The sequence below is a fragment of the Cygnus olor genome, chromosome 3, assembly GCF_009769625.2.
Source record: "Cygnus olor isolate bCygOlo1 chromosome 3, bCygOlo1.pri.v2, whole genome shotgun sequence".
NCBI lineage: Eukaryota > Metazoa > Chordata > Aves > Anseriformes > Anatidae > Cygnus > Cygnus olor.
The window spans coordinates 58,046,070-58,069,609 of record NC_049171.1 but is presented as its reverse complement, the minus strand read 5'-3'; the positions used below and the strand labels follow the sequence as shown (position 1 = coordinate 58,069,609).

The 23,540-nt window shown below is 37.6% G+C and overlaps 1 protein-coding gene across 1 annotated transcript in view; it reads right to left on the bottom strand.

Moving 5' to 3' along the window:
- The window catches only part of LAMA2 (laminin subunit alpha 2), a 381,555-nt gene that overhangs the window by 237,757 nt on the left and 120,258 nt on the right, over positions 1-23,540 (bottom strand). The window contains 1 exon segment of the mRNA XM_040551823.1: positions 1,444-1,623. Within this exon segment, the coding sequence (XP_040407757.1) occupies positions 1,444-1,623 (180 nt within the window).

Below are 23,540 nucleotides of genomic sequence, written 5' to 3'. Positions count from 1 at the left end.
ATCATTAACAAATATATCAAACAAAGCAGAAATTCACATAACTCATGATTAACATTTTACTATACAGAAAAGGTATCATTTATGGCTACCTTTTGTTTCCTATTTTGTGGAATAGTGGCTTGTCTACTGTATTCTATAGGAAAAGCCAGAAAAGGATGGCAAGTTTCAATTGATCCTTGTTCCTTTGAAAATGTCTCTAAAAGGCCTCATGGAGACTTGCCATAAAGAAGCACTTTTTCTTTCTTGGTTTGAGAAATCTATGGATCATTCTGCACTAGGTTTTAATGAGTATATGGTAATGTTTAATATGTGAACTGGAATCTTAACTAGATCCATTTTTGTGATTCTGCTCACCTAGAATCAGATTATTAAATGTGTACTCTCATGTAAACGTGATTTCCATGATTAGTGAGGTGTGCAATAACTGTTCTCAACTGGAAGCATTTCTAGGTTTACAGTACAAAACAGAATGCCAAATTCCAAACTTTCAGAAATAGCCAGCACCCTATATATTTGGAGGCAGGAATGAAAACTAGAAAAGTGGAACAGAAGAAGCAAATTTTCTTCTTTACAGCTATCCACTGTTGATAAATGAAAATAATTAAAGCCAAGAATAGCAGTAATCCTCCTTTATATGAGGACTTACTATAGTGGTACTTAATTCTCCAAAAGAAAAATAAGATTAACAGAAAAAGGAAGTGAGCAGAAAGGAAAAATGTGGAAAGGTATGCATCCTGTACAACAGCTTTTAAGAATGCCTCAGAAAAGTCAGAGAAAACAACAGCAACAACAAAAATAACATGCAGCATTTGAGCAGCAGGTAGACAGAGAGATATGGCATAGGAAGAAAGTATGGATTGTGGAAAAACAGAGGTCAGGGTTGTGCACGCACAAGTAACAGTGGAGAAGATGGGTATAGTGTGAGTTTGAGTGCTGCATCTATTCTTTTAAGCTAAAATAGGATCTAAAATTTTACTGTTATCAACAGTCATATAACAATGCTAAAAGTGTTGTATTCAGGCATTACTGTGACTAATAGTACCATTACTAGAAATAACACTCAAAGAAAGTGTTCAAGGAATGTTAAAGGCAGCAAAGGATTGAACAGCAGAGGAGGCAAAAGGACATTATCTAAGAGAAGCCATTTGCCAATTACCCATATCAGAATATTTACACTAAAAGGAGCTCTATGCTTATGTTAATAAACATGTTCTGTATGTTAATAACACCATTAAGCAGAAAATGTAAAACTGTGACTTTTGCTATAGAGAAGACAACAAAATGTTGTGAAGAGGAGGGACTCTGCTACTTATGACCAGGACTTTGACAGATAACAAACAGCTACTCATCATCTTCCAAGATTTCCTATGCCAAGCATAGGTAAGTACAGCATTTCTAAGAGAACTTCTACACATGCATTTCTACTGTCTTGCCAGAACTTACCCTCCTTGTAACAATGGGATCAATTTCATTGGGATCTTTGTGTGCGAACATCATTAAATCGGCATTTAGTGTCCGTATCCTCTGAAATCTCAGGCGAATAAAACGAGCAGAGGTGAACTCCAGTAAAGCACGTGAAGGATCATCAGCACTAGGCCGTCCATTGATTAGAGAAGTGTGAATCTGAAGACAGAATTATTAAAGCAATAAGGAATTAGATTACAGCGATGCTGCCACGATTATGCCAACAGAAATCATTAAAGGTACTGTGTGAATGCATTTGAAAATGTAAAATACCTTCATCCTTTATAATGCAGATCTCCCTACAAAAAAAGTTTTCCAACTACCCACTGATCCCTTTTGAGCAAAGGAAATTCATCAACTACAGAAAAAATGTAGAAAAACCTGCACAAAACAACAAAGCCCTACTATAATGTCCACGCCGCCGGCAAATCATTCCTCCTCTTCTAGCCTGAAATAAATATTTTCAGGTATTGAACAACTGAAGGGCTCAAAAATTTGGAGTTAAAGGAACAGATATTTGGAATGGGACTCAGAATTCAACAGGGATCAGTTTGCACACCTTAGAGAAGTTGTTATCAAAAGACTAGAACTAGGTGTTTTCTAAAGACAGGGTAACTTCTGAAATACTGAAAACTACAACAGCTGGATGAGATAAAATAAGCATTCATTAGCATCTCCCCTTTCCCATTTACACAATTCATCATTTCCTTTGAATCTTGTTCTCAGCAAATCGAAGTAATTGTCTGGGTTGCAACAGTTGTCACCTAGTCCCTAAGAAAAGCCTTTATCATCTCTGAAAACTCTGTTCAGTATTTGTTTTTCCAAAGATCCTACCAATCTCTGCTTACACCGTGGTTTCAGTAAAGATTGTCCCCCCTTTCTCTGCCTGTCCTATTGTAAACACTAGAAATTTGGATAAGTGTCCTCTGTGACTCTGATCGCAGCACCCAGGGCAAGGCAACAAAATCAGGCAATTTCTTCCCCTCCTGCCAAGATGAACCCTTTCTAACTGACCACGGCACAACACACACTAGCTGTTAATCAACAAAATAAAACAGATGGGCTGCTACAGAAGTGTTCTTGGAAAAGGCCTATGAGAAGAAAAATGTCAGGTATAGCAAATATTGTTAATGAGCACCTAGGGGGAGGGAGGAAAGAAACCATTAATTTTCCTGTATTTTGAAGTGTTAAATTTTAATTGGGGCATTTTTATTATAGGCCAGCATACTGAAAGATGTTCTGATGTTGAGCCAAACATGCAGAACATTAGAATGAATAAGAGAATTATTTATTCTTTGTGATGAATATGTCGTGCACCTTACCTCAGTGCTCCGAGTGAAAGGTCAGGCTACCCAGCCATTTTCTATCATTGAATATGATCACATTGCCACTGTATTAAGCAAACAGCTGCATTCAGAATGCCAGCTGGCACTCACTCAGCAGTGGCTACCTCACACTGAGGAGAGAAACAGCAAATCTACTGCTCCCTGCAAAGCAGTAGCTCTTCCTTTCCTGGATTTTTTGCGGGACTGGATAGAAGGCTTATTGAACAGCTGTGGTCTTGCACTGGCTATGTGATACTATTAACTCACTTATTTTCACTACCAACAGGGTAACACTAAACCTCATCACATCCAGCATCCTGTTCCATTGTATCCACAGGTACACAAAATCACTCTGAGGCACTCTGCCAGGAGCAACTATCAGTCACATCCTGCCTGAATATGAATCAGCACCTCTAGGCTTCTGCCAGGTTATCTCCAGGAAGAAGTGATATTGCTGCCTCCTCCTGAGATCATAACAGCGCTCTCACTTCAAGCTCTGACTCGATTTCGCTCCTGACTACAAGTAATTAAATTAAAGGAGGCAAACAGAATAAAACATTATCAAAAAGATAGGGTACAAACAAATATTATACTAAAACCCTAACAGGAAGTAAGGAGGAGCTCCTGAATGAGAAATGTCTGGCTACAAGCTGGACAAAAGCACATGGTGAGCAAGACAGCCAACTGCTCAGGTCCCCAGTGAAAAGAGAGAGAGGTGAACATGCGTGGAAAGTAAACTTCAAAAGAAGCATGGAGATCGTGGCAAGAGGGCCAGTGGAAATTATTAGATCTTTCCTAAAGAACCAGAATTTAGTAAGAACAGATGCCTAAAACTTCTCTGCATAACATTAATCTGTGGGCAAGGAAATCTTCCCTCCTCTGCCATTTTTTTTTTCTATATCATCACTCCCTTCCTTAAACAGGATCCAACAAATTTCTTTCTTACAGTTTGTTTGATACAAATTTGGGCTATGGTATAAAACAGTAGAATACTAAAGACTGAACTTTGATATTTCTAGCCAGAGAAAAAGAAGAGGTATACCCAAAGTAGTGCTGAAAATATTCCCTTTCTCACCCTGTAATGGCAACAGCACCATGGCTTTAAGCAGCATGCCAGTCTGCCTATCTTGTCCAAATAGAGAGAAAAGTAAGCTTTTTTGATGGGGGGACGGAGAAATATGCAGGTGAAAGCCCATGTAATGTTCTAAGTAAGTACCAAGAGAGAGTTAAGAATATGAATCACAGACACATGACCCCAAATGACACAGTTGACAAATAGCAGTCATATATTTTGATTTATATTTTTAAAAGAGAGAGAGAGAACTAATTTAGTCTTAAGGCACTGTTGGGGAAAAAATCTTGGAGTAATAGTTTTACAGAATTAAAATATTTACTTATTTAGGAAAAAAAAAAAAAAAGCATATTTTTCAAAACAGACACCCCCTTTTTACAAGGTGCCATGGATCAATCTATTTGGCAAGGTGAAACTAACAAAGAAAAAAACTTTCATTTATATTGTCTTTCAAGCTTGTGTTTAAATGTTTCACAATTTCATGTTAAAACAACAAATAATTTGTCATAATTACTAAAAAATGCAGCTATATCCTGCATGAAATGTGGCACATGTTCAAAAGTATACACCAAAATAGCACTGAGATTAGGAAATTAAAACTGGATAGTTTTACCAAAATAAATCCAAAGGGAAATGTTTACACAGGCAAAATTAATTACTCTGTTTCTCCTCCTCTCAACATCTGTGATGAAATCATTAATTTCTCCCTAGAAACACTTAGAATCAACTAAGAGTGTCCAGCTAAGTTGTTCCTACTCCTTGAAAAGAGAGGCAGGAAGAAACCAAGAGTACTTTGGAAACATCTGTCATTAATCAGAAATAGTCTAAATTTTAAGTAACTTTTTTTCTTTCTTTTTAAAGAGTATGACTCTTTCACCATGAGACATCACTCAGTTTTTCAAGAGCTTACTTTCTTTCGTTACCTCCCAGAACAATCCTGCACCTATTTGTAAGATGCTGTTTGTACAATAGCAAGTTTGCAGTCAAGAAAATGACGTCCCTTATTCTCGAAATGTTTTTGAATTATATCTGAAAAATGTTCCAGTGAACAAAGTCCTCAATAACTGTCTATGGTTATGTCATTCAGGCTCATCATAATACTTCATATATAGCTCTGAGTCCTGAAGAGACTAGTCTCATTTTCATACAGGCAGCTAAGGCAGAAATGTCCTGCCCTAAATGTACATGTGCTGCACACAGGAATTCTACAGCCAGAGTCTACCAGGAAAGTATTAATACTTTAATCTACCCACTGGGCTGCTAATTTGGATAATTCAAGTCCCCATGGGGGAACAATCTCAAATTTTGCTCAGATTTTATGAACAGCTTTTATTTACTAATTCCAAAATTGAGATAATAACTGTTTTGAATTCTAAATAAAAGCAACATAGATTTCAACCCAGGAAAATTCTTCCCCAACCAGGAAATCTTCCAAGATTAAATTCCAACAAATTGGATCTTTGGGAAAATTGCACATTCCCTTCCAAAACATCTAAAAGTTACCATAATAAAAGCCATACTCTCATTTTGTAAAATCATTTTGAACAGCATCTGATTTATCAACTAGTCAACAGACAGAACTAAAGCATGTTGTCCAGGACCAGGTCTCCACAAGCCTCTCTGGGCAACCTGTGCCAGTGATTAGTTACCCTCACAGTAAAGAAGTGTTTCCCGATATTCAGATGGCATCTCCTGTGTTTTAGATTGTGTCTATTCTCACTGGACACCACTGAAAGGAGCCTGGCATCATCCTCTTTGCACCCTCCCTTCAGATATTTATATACATTGATAAGATACCCCCTGAACTTTCTCTTCTCTAAGCTGAAGTGTCCCAGCCCTCTCAGCCTTTATATATATATATATGTGCTCCGGCCCCTTCATCATCTTTATAGCCCTTCATTCTCTCCAGGATGTCCATATCTCTCTTGCATATGGGAGCCCAGAACCACAGCCAGTGATCCAGGTGTGGACTTACCAGGGCTGAGTGGAGGGGGAGGGCCACCTCCCTTGACCTGCTGGTAACACTTTGCCTAATGCAGCCTAGGATACTATTAGCCTTTGCAGCAAGGACACATTGCTGGCTCATGCTCAACTTGGTGTCCACCAGGACTCCCAGATCCCTTTCCAGTATGGAAAACAGCTGGAATTGTTCCTCCTGAGATGCAGGACCTTGTTGAAATTCATGAAATTCCTATGAGCCCATTTATGCAGATTGATGAGGTCGTCCCCATACGCCAGCACAACCCTCTGGCATATCATCCACTCCCCCCAGTTTTATGTCATCTGCAAGCTTGCTGAGGGTACACTCTGTCGTATCATCCAAATCATTAATGAAGATGTTAAACAGGATCAGACTCAAAATTATATCTTTTTAATATATAAAAACATATCAAAGTTATTTTAATTATCAAGTTATTTATCTTCTGGATTTGGTTTGGAACCAAATTTTCTAACAGTTATTGAAAAAAATATATACCCCAGTTAAATGGAAAACCAGAAAAGCCATTTTATAACACCAAAGATTACCAAATTCAATGTCCTGTCTCCAAACAACGCTAGTAGAAACCTGTTAGGAAGCGATATAAGAAAGAGGGCATTTAGAGATCTTTCTGCTACACCATCTTCACTTCCTTTGACTGAACAGCCTAAATGCTTCTTATATTACACACAAAATCTGAGTCATAGAATTTAATGTCAACCAATTGCATTTTTCTCTAGTATTAGTCTACTCCCTTTTTCCACCATTATATTTTTTACCACTACAGACATTTGTCACTATAGGAGGAAATTTATTTCTTTATAAACAGAAATAACCTGTATTTTTGGTGGTGATATTATTTTTTTTTCCTTTTAAACCTGGAACGCAGATCATGAATCATTTCTGTGAGAGTGTTCTAGTTTTATATTTGAAGAAATTGTGAATAGTCAATTTCTTTTCATTTTTAAGCCTCAGTATGATAAGTTTTTCGGAGAACTGTTGAGAATGACTATAAGTTCTGTACTCTGAGGAGAATTTAGTCCAACATTAACCCATCAGCATTCATGTACAATTCTTTTTTTCTTACACTACCTATATTTTATCAACACTAAATTTCGTATTTTTCTTTTAGTATCATACAACAAATTATCTTAAATGTTGCGTTACCAGCAAATACTGCTATTATAGTTTTCTGATTTTCCAAATTGCCCATGAGTATGTTGAACAGCACAGATACTGCTATAGATATTCAAAATACCTCAGTGCATTAAAATCTATGTACTGTGTCAGAACCAAAAGACCTATCTAGCACAGTAGCCTGTGTCATACAATAGCCAAAACTACTGGAGCCTATTAAGGATAGAACAAAGGCAAACATACCTAACACTTCCCCATGGACTGCCTGAGCCATATATAATTTCCACACATTTGGTAACCCTCAAGAAATTTCCATGAACTCAGTCTCGACTTAAATTCAGTTCACTTTTTAGAAGCTACGTCCATCGTGTAATAAGGATTTTCTCTAATTTACTTGTTGTAAAAATCATCTTCTGCTTGTTTTAAACCTGTCTCCGAACTAAATTCACTTAATTCCTAGTTCTTCAATTGTAACAAACAAGTATATCTTTCTACCAGCTCTATTCTTTATCAGATTTGTTAATTAGTAATTAGCTTGGCACTAGCATCAAGCTTCCAGATCTGTAGTTTCCTTGGATTCCTAAGCAAGGTTACTAAAAAAAATTCCTGTTTAATATGACACCCCAAACTCTTCAGCTATTGAGCCTGATTATAATTGAGAAATTAAACAATTACTGTTGCAATTCACTTATTTTAGCCCTGAGTTTCTTTCACTATTCAATTTATCAATTATTTCTGCACTTCTTCAGTTAACAATTTAGTTTGCTAGTTCTAAAATTCCTCTCCTGTAAATAATGGTTCCAATACAGAAACTCTCCTGACAGTTTTTGTAGCAAAAACTGATTCAAATAATTAATTTAGCGTTTCTGCAATGACCTGATCTTCCTTGAATGCTCTTTGATCATCTTTCAGCCCATCAGTTCTGACAGACTTCTTGAATCTGATGTATTTGAAAAAAGGTTTATTTCAACTTCATATTCAGTCACTCAACATTTATTTATTTATTTATTTATTTATTTTGCATCTTTACTGTGGTTTAACGTTTCATTTGCTGGAGCTTTTTTTCCTACGTATTTTCCTTGATTGGAGGAAAATACATGACTTTCATTCAGAGATTATGCTAGTTTACTTTTAAGATCTTTTATCTTTCCATAGTTTATGGTTCAAACATGCTGTAGGATTTTTGGAACCATTCTTAAATGGAGCATGCATATGTTCTGAGTGTGCATGATGCTATCTTCAAGCAAACTAGGGTGCCTGGAAATTTTTTTAGCTGTTTGACCATCTTTTCTATTTTTAAATTGTACTTTTGCAGATTTTCTTCCCATGGAACGTGACATTTTAAGAATTTTCTGATTATTTTTACATAATAATTGTACAGCAGTTATCCTCCTAACTGGGGTCTGTGCGTTGTTGTGCAGTAAATCATGGATTCCTTTACTATCCGCACCAAGAGAGGTCAGGTGTTCAAGAATCACTCTTTCACTTTACATTCTATCCTGACAACTACACAGCCTGCCAAAAGGTTTCAGAAGACTTGTATTACAACTTCAGCCTTCCTTTGGTAAGACCCACGCAATTCCACACTTCAGTTTTGGCAGTTGCTGATACGGTGTCCCAATTTAGGTACTGAATTTTATTTAAAAGAGATCTCATACACCATTTTATTTCTGCTGACTTTCTAATTTTATTCTATATTATTCTTTAATCCATAGTGCCCATCTTCTACAAGCCACTTGGTCATTTGTAAGCAAGTTCTTGTTTCTGGCATGCCCGTTGTGTTGGTATATTCAATTAAAAGCAGATATTGTGATACACCAGTCTATACCAAACTTCTTCCTATGTTTCTCAGTTGAAATGCTCCCAAATTATCTAGCTACTTAGCCTTTAACGTGATGCTGAGAATACTTCAGTGAATCTCATCTTTACAATCTGTTTTACTCTTTCCTTCTCAGCACTAGTAGCAATGCCTCTTTCTAACACCCTTCAAGGTGGTATTAATTAGCACAGCCAATAGTTCTCAGCTGCTGGGCATGGACACTTTTACAGATCCCGGTGCTACACTTTGACGGATCTAGTCCTAACTTCTGTAACAAAGATATCTGAGAGAACTTGCAGTATGTTCCAGACAGGTGACTGTTGGACCATGGAACGATGTGACTAGAATTCTTATCTCAAAGCAAAATAATCCCAGTTCTCTCAGTCTCTATTTGTAGGACAAATGCTCCAAATTCTTAATCTTCCTCCCAGCTACATGCTGGACTTGCTCCAAAATGTCCACGTCTCTCTTGTATATGGGAGTCCCAAACAGAACATAAAACTCCAGGTGTGCTGTCACCACCGATGAGCAGAAGGGGAAGGACCATCTCCCTCAACCTGCTGGGGATGCTCCAACTAACACAACCCAGAACACCATTAGTCTTCTTTGCCAACAGAGCACACTGCTAGCTCATGGTTAACTTGTCGTCCGCCAGGACCCCAAGGTCCTTCTTTGCAAAGCTGCTTTGCAACCATCTGGCCCCAGCCTCTACTGGCGCACGGGGCTGTTCCTCACCAAGCACAGGACTTTGCAATTTCCTTTGTTGAACTTCATGAGGTTCTTGTTAGCCCATTCCTCCAGCCTGTCCAGGTACCTCAGAATGCCAGCAAAACCATCTGGTGCATCAGCCACTCTGTCCAATTTTCTATTGCTTGCAAACTTGCTGAGGGTGCACTCTGACCCATCATCCAGATCATTAACAAAGAGATTAAACAGTAATAGGCCTAGTGGGGAATGACTCATTCCATGGGATTATTGCAAGCAGCTGCCTGAACAGACCAAAGGCCACTCTCCTAAAATTGAGAGTGAACCTGTTTTGGCTTTGTTGGCTCCTCTCTGTATCCTGAATTTGACCAGCTTGTGATCAATGCAGCCAAAACTGCCCCCTGCTTTCACATTCCCAACCAGTTCTTACTTTTCTGAAAGCAAGAGGTATAGACAGAGTATATCTCTTAGTTAGGTCTTCAAACACTTGTGTTAATAGTATTGTCATCAATACATTTCGGAAAAATCCTGGATGGTTTGTGCTGTCTCCCTCTACCGGTTATCAGTGTGGTTCAATTCCCCAATGAGGACCTGGGCCTGTGAATGTGAGCCTTCTTCCACTTGCCTGAAGAAGGCCTCACAGATTTCTCCCTGAATAAGTAGTCTGTACCTATGGTAGCCACACTCAAAACATCACCTACATTGATCTGTCTTCTAATCCTAACACATAAGTACTCAACTGGCTCATTACCTGTCCCTAATCAGAAATCCATGCACTCCAGCTGCTCTCTAACATAGAGAGAAACCTCCCACTTTTCCTTTCTGTCCTTTCTAAAGTCTATACTCCTCCACTGCAGCACTTCAGCGAACTATTATGCCACCCCATCTCTCTGGTAAGCTTGTAGGTTTGCAGCTCCCCACAGACCACTAATTCTTCACGTCTGCTCCCCTTGCTGCATGCATTAGTGAACAGGTACTTTTGTTAGGCCCCTGTCACGCTGATTGCCCAGAAAGGGCACAATAGCTTCATGATGCAAGCCTTTGAGCAGTTCCTTATTTGTATGTATACATGAGTTGGACCCCTTTCAGATTTTGTTGTTTTCAAGGTCTCTGTTGTCCATATCAGCCAGCACCCTTTGCTTGCCAGCCTGTGTGTGTGTGCGTGCGTGCGCATGTTCTACGTTGGGGTGCGTGTGTGTGTTCTATGCTGTTGTACAATCACAGAATGGTTTGGGTGGAAAAAGACCTTAAAGACCACCCAGTTCCAACCCCCCTGCCGTGGGGGACACCTCCCACCAGACCAGGTTGCTCAAAGCCCCATCCAGCCTGGCCTTGAACACTTCCAGGGATGGGGCTTCCACAGCTTCTCTAGGCAGCCTGTTCCAGTGCCTTGCCACTCTCATAGTGAAGAATTTCTTCCTTATACCTCATCTAAATCTACCCTCTTTTAGTTTATAGCCATTACTCATTGTCCTGCCACCACACTCCCTGACAAAGAGTCACTCCCCAGCTTTCCTGTAGGCCCCCTTTAGGTGCTGGAAGGCCTCTATAAGTTCTTCCCAGAGCCTTATCTTCTCTAGGCTGAGAAGCCTTTCTCCATAGGAGAAGACTTCCAGCCCTCTGATCACGTTCATGGCTCTCCTCTGGACCTGCTCTAAAAGGACCGTATCTTTTTCATCCTGCAGGCCCCTCAGCTTAACACAGTACTCCAGGTGGGGTCTCATGAGAGCGGAGGAGAGGGAGAGACTCACTTCCCTTAACCTACTAGCTACACTTTTTTGTCATGCAGCACAGGATATGGTTGGCTTTCTGGGCTCTAAGTGCTTTTCATCCACCAGTACCCCGACATCCTTCTCCACAGAGCTGCTCTCTATCCACTCATTACCCAGCCTGTATTTGTGCTTGGGATTGCCCCAGCCCAGGTGCAGGACCTTGCACTTGGCCTTGTTGAACTTCAGTATGTCAACCACATCACTCAGCTTGGTGTCATCAGCAGGCTTGTTGAAGGTGCATTCAATCTCACTGTCTGTGTCATTGACAAATCCATGTTGACTTCTTCAATACTGTATGTTGTCATTTACCTCCTTTGCTGTTCCTAGTTTAAAGCTTTCCTCCCCTGCCTGGCTATCAATATTGTTGATGCCAGTGGTATAGTCAGTTGTTGACCCACAGGATTTGTGGGTCCTCCTCATGCTCTTCTCCCTCAATGGCAGGAATAAGGAGAAAACCACCTGGCCCCTCAAGCTCCTGACTCTTTCTGCCAGAGTCACACAGTCTCCCCGGCAATATCATTTGTGGCTGCATAGAAAAACAACGGGGTAATATTCTGAGGCCTGGACAAGCCTCAGCAATCTCTTCAGAACAGCCTGGAGTTGAGTCCTTGACAAAGAGCAAACCTCCCTCGATGATAAGTCACACTGCCAGGTTGCAGCCTCCTTTCCATGGAGGAGCTTGTTTCCCACTGTTGTCAGCCACCGCTTCCTGCTGCTGGGTGATTTAGGCTCAGCTGACTCAGATGCTGCATTGAACGGAACTCACAGCCCTTTAATCTTCTACCACCCACTGAACCTATTCTGTGGTAGCACATCTGCAGGCAGGAAAGCAGCTTTCCTCTTGGAGTCAGAAGTCACTAGTTTCCGGTCCTCACCACCATGGGAGTCTCCATTTCTGAACCAACAAGCAACAAGATTCTACCTGCCCCTCTTCTGCTACAGTTGTGGGTTCAGGCTGCAGAGTCCCAGAGAAAAGTCAGTTAATATCTTTCCAGTCACCACTGATATTGTGCAGTCTGCTGACATCCTCCTGCGGTTCTTTTGCTTTGTGACACAAATCCCTAACCAGAGCAAACTTTCTGCAGACAAGGACACAATCTCTTTCTGTCCAAACATCAGCAAGAGGCCCCAGACACTTTTTGCAGACCCAGAAGTGAAGAGCTGCATCCTCCCCCTGGAACTCAATCTGAGTCAAGGCCTCTGATGTACTGGGGTAGATGCTCCAGTCAGTGCTGGGGATTGTGCCCAGTAGTGTATTACTGACATAGCTGAGCACACACACACTGTTTCTGCACTGCCATCTATCTATACACCTTTCTGCATGAACTGATGTGCAAACATGGGAATCATGTTAGTTGCCTCTGTTGTTTTATTTAATGTAACAGTAAAAATGCCGTTGCTTTGCATGAAAATTTATAATCAGCTAAATTACTTAAGATTAACACACTTCAACAAATGAAGTTTTTAAGAATTTTAAGTGTGCACAATGTTCTCATTCATATTTAAAATATACATGCATGAATCCAAGTGATATATTTTTTCACTTAGAACTTTGGTATTTGAAGTTGGTTATTTTGCCAAGCAATTTGAATGCAGTCAGTCTCAAGCTGTTTGTAGGATATAAAAAACCCCAGCTGTTTGGCTATGTGGCACAGAGTTATTCTCACTTTCCTTTCAAGAAAACCACATCACTAACCAGTATGCTTTCCACTGATGCATATTGATATACTGAATGTTCAATAAACTAGAAGACATAATTCTCTCATAATACATGAAGGCTACTTAGTGCCATTTGTCACAGAGATGGAGCAGGAACACCAGTACTTCATAATGATTTTTGGCTAGAAGAGATAAAGAACTCACTTTAAGTACTCAGTGGCTTATTTTGGCCATCATATCAAGATTATGGGCTTCAAGTCTAATTTTCTGTGTAAGGCAGTGCTCTGAACCTAAAACATTTTCCAAAAAGGTCAATTTCTCACTAAAATATCTCAGACAGCAGCATAAAGGAGAGAAAAGCTTCTGTCCTGCATAAAAAAGACTTGCTACATGATAATCAGCAGTGGAGAAGACAGATATGTCAGTCTTAAAATTATTTAATGAGTATGGTACTCTAAGATTTACATTCTCAAGTTATGCAAGCACATTAATATGAAGGTGGACAATACTGAACATCAGTTTTTCCACAGGTGATTCAGTAGCTCTCATAATTTTCCTACCTAATACTGGCTTTAATTATCTGTTGCAAATAGGTCATTTGCAGTAGATTTAATATTACTGTTGATTAATTAATCTCTTGACATCTTATATCTAAACACTAAAGATAAAAATTCTGTGAGTTTTCTTAGTGCAAGCACTAGCTTATCATTAGAGATGGTTTCAAAACTAGAATAGTAGCAGCAAGTATATACATCATATGTAAGTATAAACTCATCATCCAATTTTTCTTCATAAATATATATATGATAATTGTATATGAGAAAATAATGTATTTGGCAAGGTTTGTTGTAGTTCTAATAAATATCTCACAATCTTAATAAATTAATAGTTTAGTAAGTGAAAACACAACTCCATTCCGTGCCTAGCTAATGAGTACAAGAGCTGCTTGAAATGCAGTGCTTAAGCATGCATTAAAATGTCAAGGGCTATGCATGTCAGACTCTATCTCAACTAACTCATTCCCCCAAAGAATACAGGCAAATGTCAGCTTAACGAACTGTTTAGCAAATACTATTGTGTCATTGACAACTATACCCTACAGCTTAGGCTAAATAAGGCTTCATCTCTTCAGTTCTGATTAACCAGCTTTTGTCATTTTCCTGTATCCAATTTCACCTGAAACTTATATTGCTTATTCTAGCCACTGCTTTTGTACAGTTTCTGTAATTCTCAGGCTTGTCATTTTTGGACAAGAAATAATTTGTCAAAGACATCATCTTGCATACTTTTAAACAGACTGCTCATTGTCAGAACAATAGTTATTAATAAATCACAGCATAATAAGCAATTTGATTACCCTTAGAGTATATTTGTCATTTCCAGTTTTTATTTTCTTTTCTTACTGTCTTAACTAAGTGGAAACACTACACCACGCTATAGTTTCAGCAACAGCTAGACATACCACAGTCCATAAGGGATTCAGGCAACACAATGCGAGGCCAGGAATAATGTACTTCAACACAGCAATGTGTTACTGGCTTTTCAAAGTGTACTTGTAAATGAAACTCCATCTCTTAATACAGTAAAGAGGTATTGTATGCTTATTAATAACTAACAAGATAGCTGCAGAAAAACGTAAAGGCTTGGCTCTTCAGGAACATTCTCAAAGACGAAAAATACTGAACCAGTATTTTTAAGTTATCTATGACCAGGTAGATTGGCATTTTGTTATAGGTTCTTTAACACATTGCCACAGGTGACATGATTTTAAATCAACAAACGATAGCTGTTTTAAGTTTCACCGTACACAACAATGATCTGACCTCTGATAGCTGAAAACGCGTTATGACCAGTGTCATTCCATTTTGCATTTTGTCAGCATCACAGAGCTACTGCCTAACCTAGTTGCTGTTATGCAGGCAGACTAGGAACAAAATAAGAAAAGAAGCCATGCTACACCTCAGTGGCTGATACCAATGGCTACTGCAGGTACAGTACAATTCTGAAAATTATGTTAGTTCAGATTCTGATCAAGCAGAAGTGACACACACTGATAGCGCTGAATTAACCACTACCACCTTTCTGCTTAAAGGATAAAATATAGAGGTCTGTCAAACACATATTAAAAAAAAAAAAAAAAAAAGACTGAAGAGTACATTATCTTAAGAGGCCATTTTTCCATTACTATTTTGAAAGCAATACAGTTCTTTTTGAACAATGATTATGAGTGATACAAGTAGTTCTAAATAAATGACTAGAACAGGAAAATTATGTTTTCCTGAAGATTTTGATAAAAAGCACACTGACCCAAAAAGGTAACTAAAGGGCTAACTATACCAAAACAAACAATAAAAAAACCAAAAACAACAACAAAACTTTCCTACCAAGATATTATGATTTCCCTTATTCATTATATGGTTGTCATAAAAACTCATGGCACTTTCCACTAGAATCTTTCCTGAATTAGGTGTACTGTGGAGTGTATTGTGGAACTACAGACAAATTATAGCCAGAAGAAAATCCACAGAAACTTGTCCAGATGTAAGCAGTTGCAAAGGGCTGCCAAATACAACCACTGATGTAAGAGTGAGAATGTGAGGATTTAATCTGTTCCTGAATGAAGGGCAAGGGTTTCAGGGTACAAAAATAATGCTGTTAAAAACAGTAAACAAGTACATCTGCTCCTGAATGTTATCATTAAATAAACTTCAGTAATATGCTTTATATTACTCCAGCATTCTTGTTTCAAACTGCAACTCTGAAGACTTTTGAATTGGAGAAATTTAAACAAAACTCTTTTGGATTTTTGCATTACAGACCCATATATTGTAAAGTCCATTACAACTACTCTACCGTGTTGGAGTCTAAATTGTACCAAAAGCTGTGTCATATCATTTGGAACACACACTGATGAATACTTTCGAAAACCAGATGGGATCCCTTTGAACGGTAATCATTCAGTGCCTTTAAAAACATTTATAATGTTTTAAAAAGAAAGAAGAAATCTGACATTCAGGTGTAGAATAAGAAACTTTGATCCCTCTCCAACTTTGAACCCGATCTTTTCAAACTTGGAAATATTTTACAGGAGCTAATGTAAGAAAAATCAGGAGAAAAGAAATACATATTCCTAAGTAGCAGATAGCAGAGAATGAATAGAAAAGGCCGGGAATATCATGAATCTTCTGTGAAATACAAGAGATGGATTGTGTACATGAAAACAATTTCTTTTTTTGTTCTTTGCTCCTATGGGTAATTGTTGTAAAGTTGCAAAAATACTATTGCTTACTTTTGATACAGAAACTAAAGTTGTCAAACTCTCTATTATTTATATTTTCAGTAAATGAAATCTGAAAAACAATGACATATAATAAGGTAGCTTTTTTTTTTTTTAAATCACATTGGGTTTTCACCATTCCTTTCCCCACTTAGCCACTTGTTGCCACACCAACACCAGACCCAAAACACTAAAACAACCAGAAAACGTTACACCAAATACACGACTAGTCAATTTTCTGTCTCTAATAGCAGCCAGTAGGGATGCTTTGGAAAATAATTCTACTTTAAGCCTGTTTGCTTGTCGTATACCTTTCTTATATTTTGACAACCTGCAGCCTTAACACCTCTTAAACTGCAGCTTGTAACTGAATTTTTAAGACTGCTTAATGAACTTAATTCCCATGAAACTGTTTAACAGATTTTGATCCTATTTATACTTCGGGCACTCTTGACTCCATGGCTTAGTACATTCTGTGCAAAAACTGGTGCATTGTTTCTTCTGAAAAGGTTTCTGACCATTTCATGTCTAAAGTATCATTGCTGATTTAATAACTTCTCACATAAAAACATGTTCCACTACTCTGATCTTTTTTTCTGTACTTTTTCTTGTTTTACTAGATTTTTTTTTATTTTTTTATTTTTTTTAAGAGTGGCGAAATGGGAATCACAATATTCACAAAATGAGCACACAGAATAGGATGTGTAGAATGCTGTTACAAATTTTTCTGTTTTGCACAGGGTGATTTTCTTCTTGAAACACAATGTTTTATTTGGATTATGAAGACAACTGGGTATTAAATTGATTCGTGGAGAATGTTTCACCAAAGATCTCTTTTCTAAGTGGTGGTAACTAACAGAAAACCCCTCAGTGTGTACACGCAAGCAAAGTTATTTGTTCTTACGTACACAACACTTTGCATTTATCAATACTGCATTTTACTTGATATTAATCCCAATCATCCAGATCCTGCAACAGCTCTCTGCAGTCAAATTAAAATGTAATTATTCCTATAATTATATATCTGAAAACCTTGTTCACCTGATTAGATCCCTTTCAGATTATTTATGAATAGACTGACTGCACTGTTACCTTTTTCCAGGTGAACATTTACACCTTTATTTCCCATCTTTTAAGTGATAAGCAATCAGTAAGAGATTACTCTGTCCTAGCTTATGATTTCTTTACAGTTTTGATAAATGGCCTTGTCAACAGCCACTGGACTGGTCATCGGTCTTGGAAGAGTATGCTGACAAAATCACTCTTACCTACATACCTGTTGATTTATTTCAAGAACTTCGATAGATTTGGAAGTGAGTTCTGTGTTTTCTGATTAGTTGCTCCAAGCAACAATGTTGACTTCTCTCCATGTCGCATTTATCCATGTGCCTGCTAATTTTTATCCTTTATGCTTCTGTTAGTTTACCTGGCACAGAAATAAGACATAATCTGCACTTTTCCAGATGCACTCTGGAACACTTTTGAAAATCTGGTTCCACCTTACCATTTCTCTGCTATGGAGGTAAAGCAAGGCTGACCACACCAGTAATTATTAATTCATTTAGCACCTTTGGTACTTTCCTTTTGTACCTTTGACCAAAAAACTGTCTAGACTTGGTGATTTAGTAGTATTGACTTTATTACTTGTTTTTAAAACTGTTCTTCCTTCAGAAGCCCGTCCAACATTTTCTAAAACAGAGACACTCTACTGTGACTACTTCTTTTAGTTCCTCTTTAGGGAGTTCAAGGCACAGAACTCATAGAATCATAAAGGTTGGAAAAGACCTCCAAGGTTATCTGGTCCAACCATTCCCCTACCACCAATGTCACCCACTAAACCATGTCTCTAAGTACCACATCCAACCTTCCCTTAAACACCCCCAGGTATGGTGACTCCACCGTCTCCCTAGGCAACCCATTCCAATGCTTTCACCTGCAATAGACTTCCTGTCCTTGACACTCCTATTATACCTCAGTTGCCTCTCAGCTTTAATATTTTGATGAACTTGAAAAAGCTTCTCATCTTGTTTGTTAGGCACTTAACACAGTCATTTTCTTGGTATGGGGTGGCAGTGTTTTGCTTCTCTTTCAATTTTGTATGCATCACTGTGAATTTAGGTTAATTTGCAAAAATCTTACTTTCCTTGCTAGAACAAGATCTTGTATATGATGTTTTTTGCTTTGTAATGCCTATTACATACTCGGGTATTTTATCCTGCCACCTTCTTTGCATAATCTAGGATTTTTTTCTGGATAAGTATCATGCATAAACTCTTGATTGTTTAAGAAGAAACATATAAAATACAATTCCATCTTTAGAGATGTATTGACTGTATTTGCAAATATTTTTAGGAGGAAATCGTGAGAATACTATTGCCATTTCACAGAACAGTCTTTAAATAACAGCATTTTGAACCAGCCTACCTTGCACTCTTCTCACCAAATTTTGAGTTATTTTCTTTATTATAACTACTCCAAATAGACTGCTTCTTGTAGGAACATTTAAGATCACTCAAAAATCAGCTTCTACTCCATTGTGACAGTTTACCTGCCTATGGGAAGCCAACATAGTGTTTATGTTTGCCTTCACAGCCTCCTTAGCCTTGGTTATGTGGTAGTGCAGTCCTAACTTTTTTATTTAAACTTGAAATATCAGTTCTGTCAGATACAGTGTTGATTCTGATACAATTTGTCTACTCACCCAAATTGGCCCTGTGCTTTCCCCATCCTTCTTATCTAGCTTCTGGACTGTATTCAAAGCATTTGTACACTGATATTACAGCGTCTCAGTTACTAATTTCCCTTCTATCAATTTATTGTGATACCTCCATTTAAAATGAAAACTCTGGGTGAACTATACTGTTTGGTTTTGATTTTCTTTTACATAACCTCCTTAGCGCTCACATTAAAGCATACCTATGTTTGGCCTTAGGCTGACCTATTTGTATGTCTGTATTTCGGTGATATTTTATTGATCAAAATTACTTCTCCATGTAGTCTACATGGATTTTAATGAATTTAATGAATCTTTTTTAAAATCATACACCTTTTTTGATAACAAAGGTTTTATTATTTGAACCACAGACACTCACTAAATTTCTCCCAGTCCCTGGCTTTAAATTACCTTATAACTTTTACTGCTTCTTCTGTCTCATTTCTGCATCTTTCAGCTGCTTATCATCTTTACCAAGTCTGTAAGCCCTTCTATGCCTTTGGCCACCAAACTGATTTAAAATGAGAATTACGCTATTCTTCCTCCCAGTAATTATTCATGACTGGTAGCAATTACTCAAAACTAACAAACAAAAACCACTCAGAAAGTGGTGCTGTATTTTCCTCATATCAGGAGTAATCCTACACAAATTGCAATAGCCAAAGTAAATAAACGATTGGGGTTTTACCTCTTAGTGGAAAGTGATTACACATCGTATTTCATGTAAGCAAAAATTTCTATTAAGTATTTCAGCTGTGTGGGCAAGGTCTTCAAGTACAAGTTCCCCCACCCCCAAGATAACCATCTGCTGAGGATCTTCATTTCCCCCATCAAGCACAATAGGAGGAAAAAAAAATTCACCGAGTTACTAAGTACACAGTGTTTCTCTACTGGAATGAAATCTACTACTGTCCAAAAATCAGCTATTAGGCCCCAAAAGAAGGCATGTTTGGGTCATTACAATCAAATACCATGACTTACACATACCACTTCCCTATGTGACACTAAAATGGTGTGCTGAATTAGAAAACTACATGTACAGACACCAGTTCTCCTGGCATAATACGGCAAAACTAGCATAGATCTGTGTAAAGATGAGTAACTGTCATCTCAATTCAGTAAGAATTGCAATCAATAAGTGAAGGATGCTAAAGAACAAAAAGGTAAATCATCTAACCAATTTGAAAGACTGTTGTGTAGAGTATGTACTTTGCATACTGTCACTTTATTGCTTTTTAAGTTTTATGATTCATATGATTAATCAGTTTTTCTATTTTTCCAGAAATCATGGAAGCTATGATGTCAGCTTCTGCTCAGGGACAGAAGACATGCCAAGGTAGGAAAGTGGACTGTCTGACTAACAACACAAAAGAAATTTTTATTCCAACTTGGCCAACAGAGATGCACCAGTAAATATCCTTCCTCTTGTTTTTAAAATAATGACAGATTGCTGTGCTACTTATAAATAGCTTCAACATTTGTTTCCTCTCTGGTGCACAATTTAAAAGTACATTATACATTTTATATCCACTCTGTTTTCTGTAATACTAAATATCAGAAATTCAAGTTCAGTAGCAACTATCAATCTAAAAAATTTACTACTTTTCCTTTTCTCAGGTAAACATTAACAGCAAATACTGCTATAATGTAATTAAATTACTGACTTGCAAGATTAGGTGTACAATATTTGAACAAAACACTGTTTTCATCATGCATAATAAAATCATTTAAATTTGTCTTAAATCAAATTCTAAATGTTTTCCAAAAAAATCCAATAGTATTGCACATGTATGACAAATGCCTAATCTGTTCTTTCCTGTCACATATCTATGAAAGTAAGTTAGAAAATCAGGAAGTGTTAATCAATAGTTTTACATTAGTGAGGCAACATAGCATTGTGTAAATGGAATATGTAAAAATTTCCCCATTTGTTTTGAAATCATTTGTTAAATATCTTTTTTTTTTTTCCCCCCTTGGGTGAGCTGCTCATGTTTAATTTTACTCAATCAAACAAAGAAAGGCATGCACACAAAAAAACAAAAAGCAATAAAATGAACTAGATGTGGATCTCTGATTAAACCTCAAAACTGTCTTCTCTCTTTTTTAAACTGTTTCTTTCATGATTGTTCTAATTTCCATTTTTGAATACTGAAATTTTATATGCCAGAGTCCTTGAAGAAAATCCATATTCTAGTTATTCCATTAATAACTTTTTAGGCTAAGTTATACTTTCATAGCACTCAAAAAAAGGAGACTCACATCGTACTAATGTAACATATTTCTGTGAGACTAATCATACACAACAAGGTGATATCCAAATCCACAGCTCGACCATAAGTCTTCCTGAATCTGCTGTAGCTAGGAGGTGTGTGTGTGGCAGGGAAGCAAACAAACTATAAATGAAGGCCAACAGGGGGGAACAAAGTACGATGTGATCCAAAACATTAAGCAGTAAGCGTTTAATGAGTGAAGTGGTGGAACTGAATTAAATTAGACAGCCTTCACCAAGAAAACTGATCCAAAGGTTATTGACTTAAGTGAAAAGATCTTTAATAAGAAGCACCTGTAATCTAAGGATTCTGTTGTCTGTCCCCATTACTAATCATTAAAAAATACTAATTGTGTATGTAAGACATAAAAGGAAGAAGATGAGAATGATCATACGCTAATGGGGACAGTTCCAGAGAAAGCCCCATAGATTATTTTTTACAAAATGAAGCAATGCCAACTGGGTAGATAGCCTGACTCAGTCTGCTAAAAACCTGCAAAGCAGAGCACGTTCTTGCATGCAAGGATAGTATCTGATACAATCTTTACCAGCTGAAGCTTTCTTTTGATTTCTGCTATTTTTTTATTATCATTATATTTTTTTTTTTTTACCATATGGGTGTCTGTTCTACATCTCATCCTATTTAAAAACAAAACAAAAAAACCCTTCCACTGTAATTCAATGGGAACAGTCAATTCATAATCTAGATTGTTATTCCACAATAAAGACAAGATGCTGAATTCAGATTAGGGTGCTGAGAAAGTCAAATTAAAAACAGCAATTATAAAGGCAGCATCAATACTGCTATCCACAAATGTGCAAAATTTTTTTGAATTACTGTAGCATCATATAATTGTTTATTAGGGAAAAAAAAGTAATCACAACATTTTCAGTCTACAACTGAACACATTTCAGTCTTGCATACTTCCAAAAATTCTGACCCTCTGCCCTCTTAGTGTTGACAGTCTCAGACTCCTAGCGAGAAAGGATTAAATCTGGCCACAGGGAGAATTGCACTTAGAAGTTCATTTGCAAGTCACTTTTTCTTCCCTTCCTTCTCTGTGAATTAATGAGACTATAGTGAATGGGACAAGCAATGTGGTATAAAGAGGAGAAAACTAGCAAGAAAATACTGGGGAGTAGCAGAGTTCAACGCTCCCAGCATCGCTGGTCTGGCACTAGCCCAGAGGACACTAATTACCAGGGCATGGGGGAAGGTTAAAGTGAGCTAAGATGTGCACCACAGAGAGGTATATAAAAAGGGGCAGAGGAGCAGCAATCAAGTAGTAAGTATGGCAAGTGAACAAAATAACAGAAGACTATTACTAAGGTTCTTGTTTCTATTTATCCTCTTTACGTGTTTAGTACACACTGTGAAATTCCACTTGACTGAAGAACATAAAAACTAATGAATGAGTACACGTAGTCTTTATTAACTACAGAAGCATATTTAAAATTTTGACCTTACATTTACATTGCTACCATCACAAAAGAAGGATGTTAAGTGTTTGAAGGAGCAACACAAGTATCATCTTGATTGCAATATCATTCTCACCACTATAATAATGGTGACAAGAAAATTCATTTGTGGAGAAAGAAGGAAGCAGGTTACTGAACTCCCACCATAACTTCCCCCCTGTGTCCCCCATTAGTCTTCTGCTTTATTCTTACTGCTGGCTATGGCAATATAGTAGGCAGGAAGAGCTTCCTTGCTAAAAAGAGAGAACCTTACACTCTGTTGTTGACATAGAAAACACTTGCCAACGTCTTTTGGTCTCTAATTTTGAACCTTCCTGAATAGGGAAATAATACTATGCAGTTCTACTAATCAATAGTTAGGCATCCCAGAAATCTCTTATAAGCACGATGTATTAGTGTTAATACCTTTCTGAAAATACTGCCAAATACTTTACATTTAACACTACTTATGGTTATTTAAAAAAGAAAAAAGAAAAAAAACTGAGGAAGCTGAACCAAATCCACTACCTAGTATTCTCTCTGCTCAGGAGAGCTTGTCTGAAATTGTCACCTAGGAAGTTTATTAAGATGAGCTGTTAGTACTACCACTCCCACGGTAAAAACATGGTCTTTCTTTGGGCTGAATTCTTTGACAGAACAAGGTTAAGGTTTTATGCTTTGGAAGTCTTAGCAAACTTAACAAAAGGCCTGCACAAAAGCTAGATGAGCACCATATTCTTACAGAAGACACAGTTCAATTTAATACCTGCCATTTCTCTGGCAGTAGAATCATGCTAAAGATATTAAACACATTTGAGGTAAAACACAGTCCATTCAACTGGTCTAGCCAGCACAATATGCTTATATCTATCTATACAAATACCCGCACTGC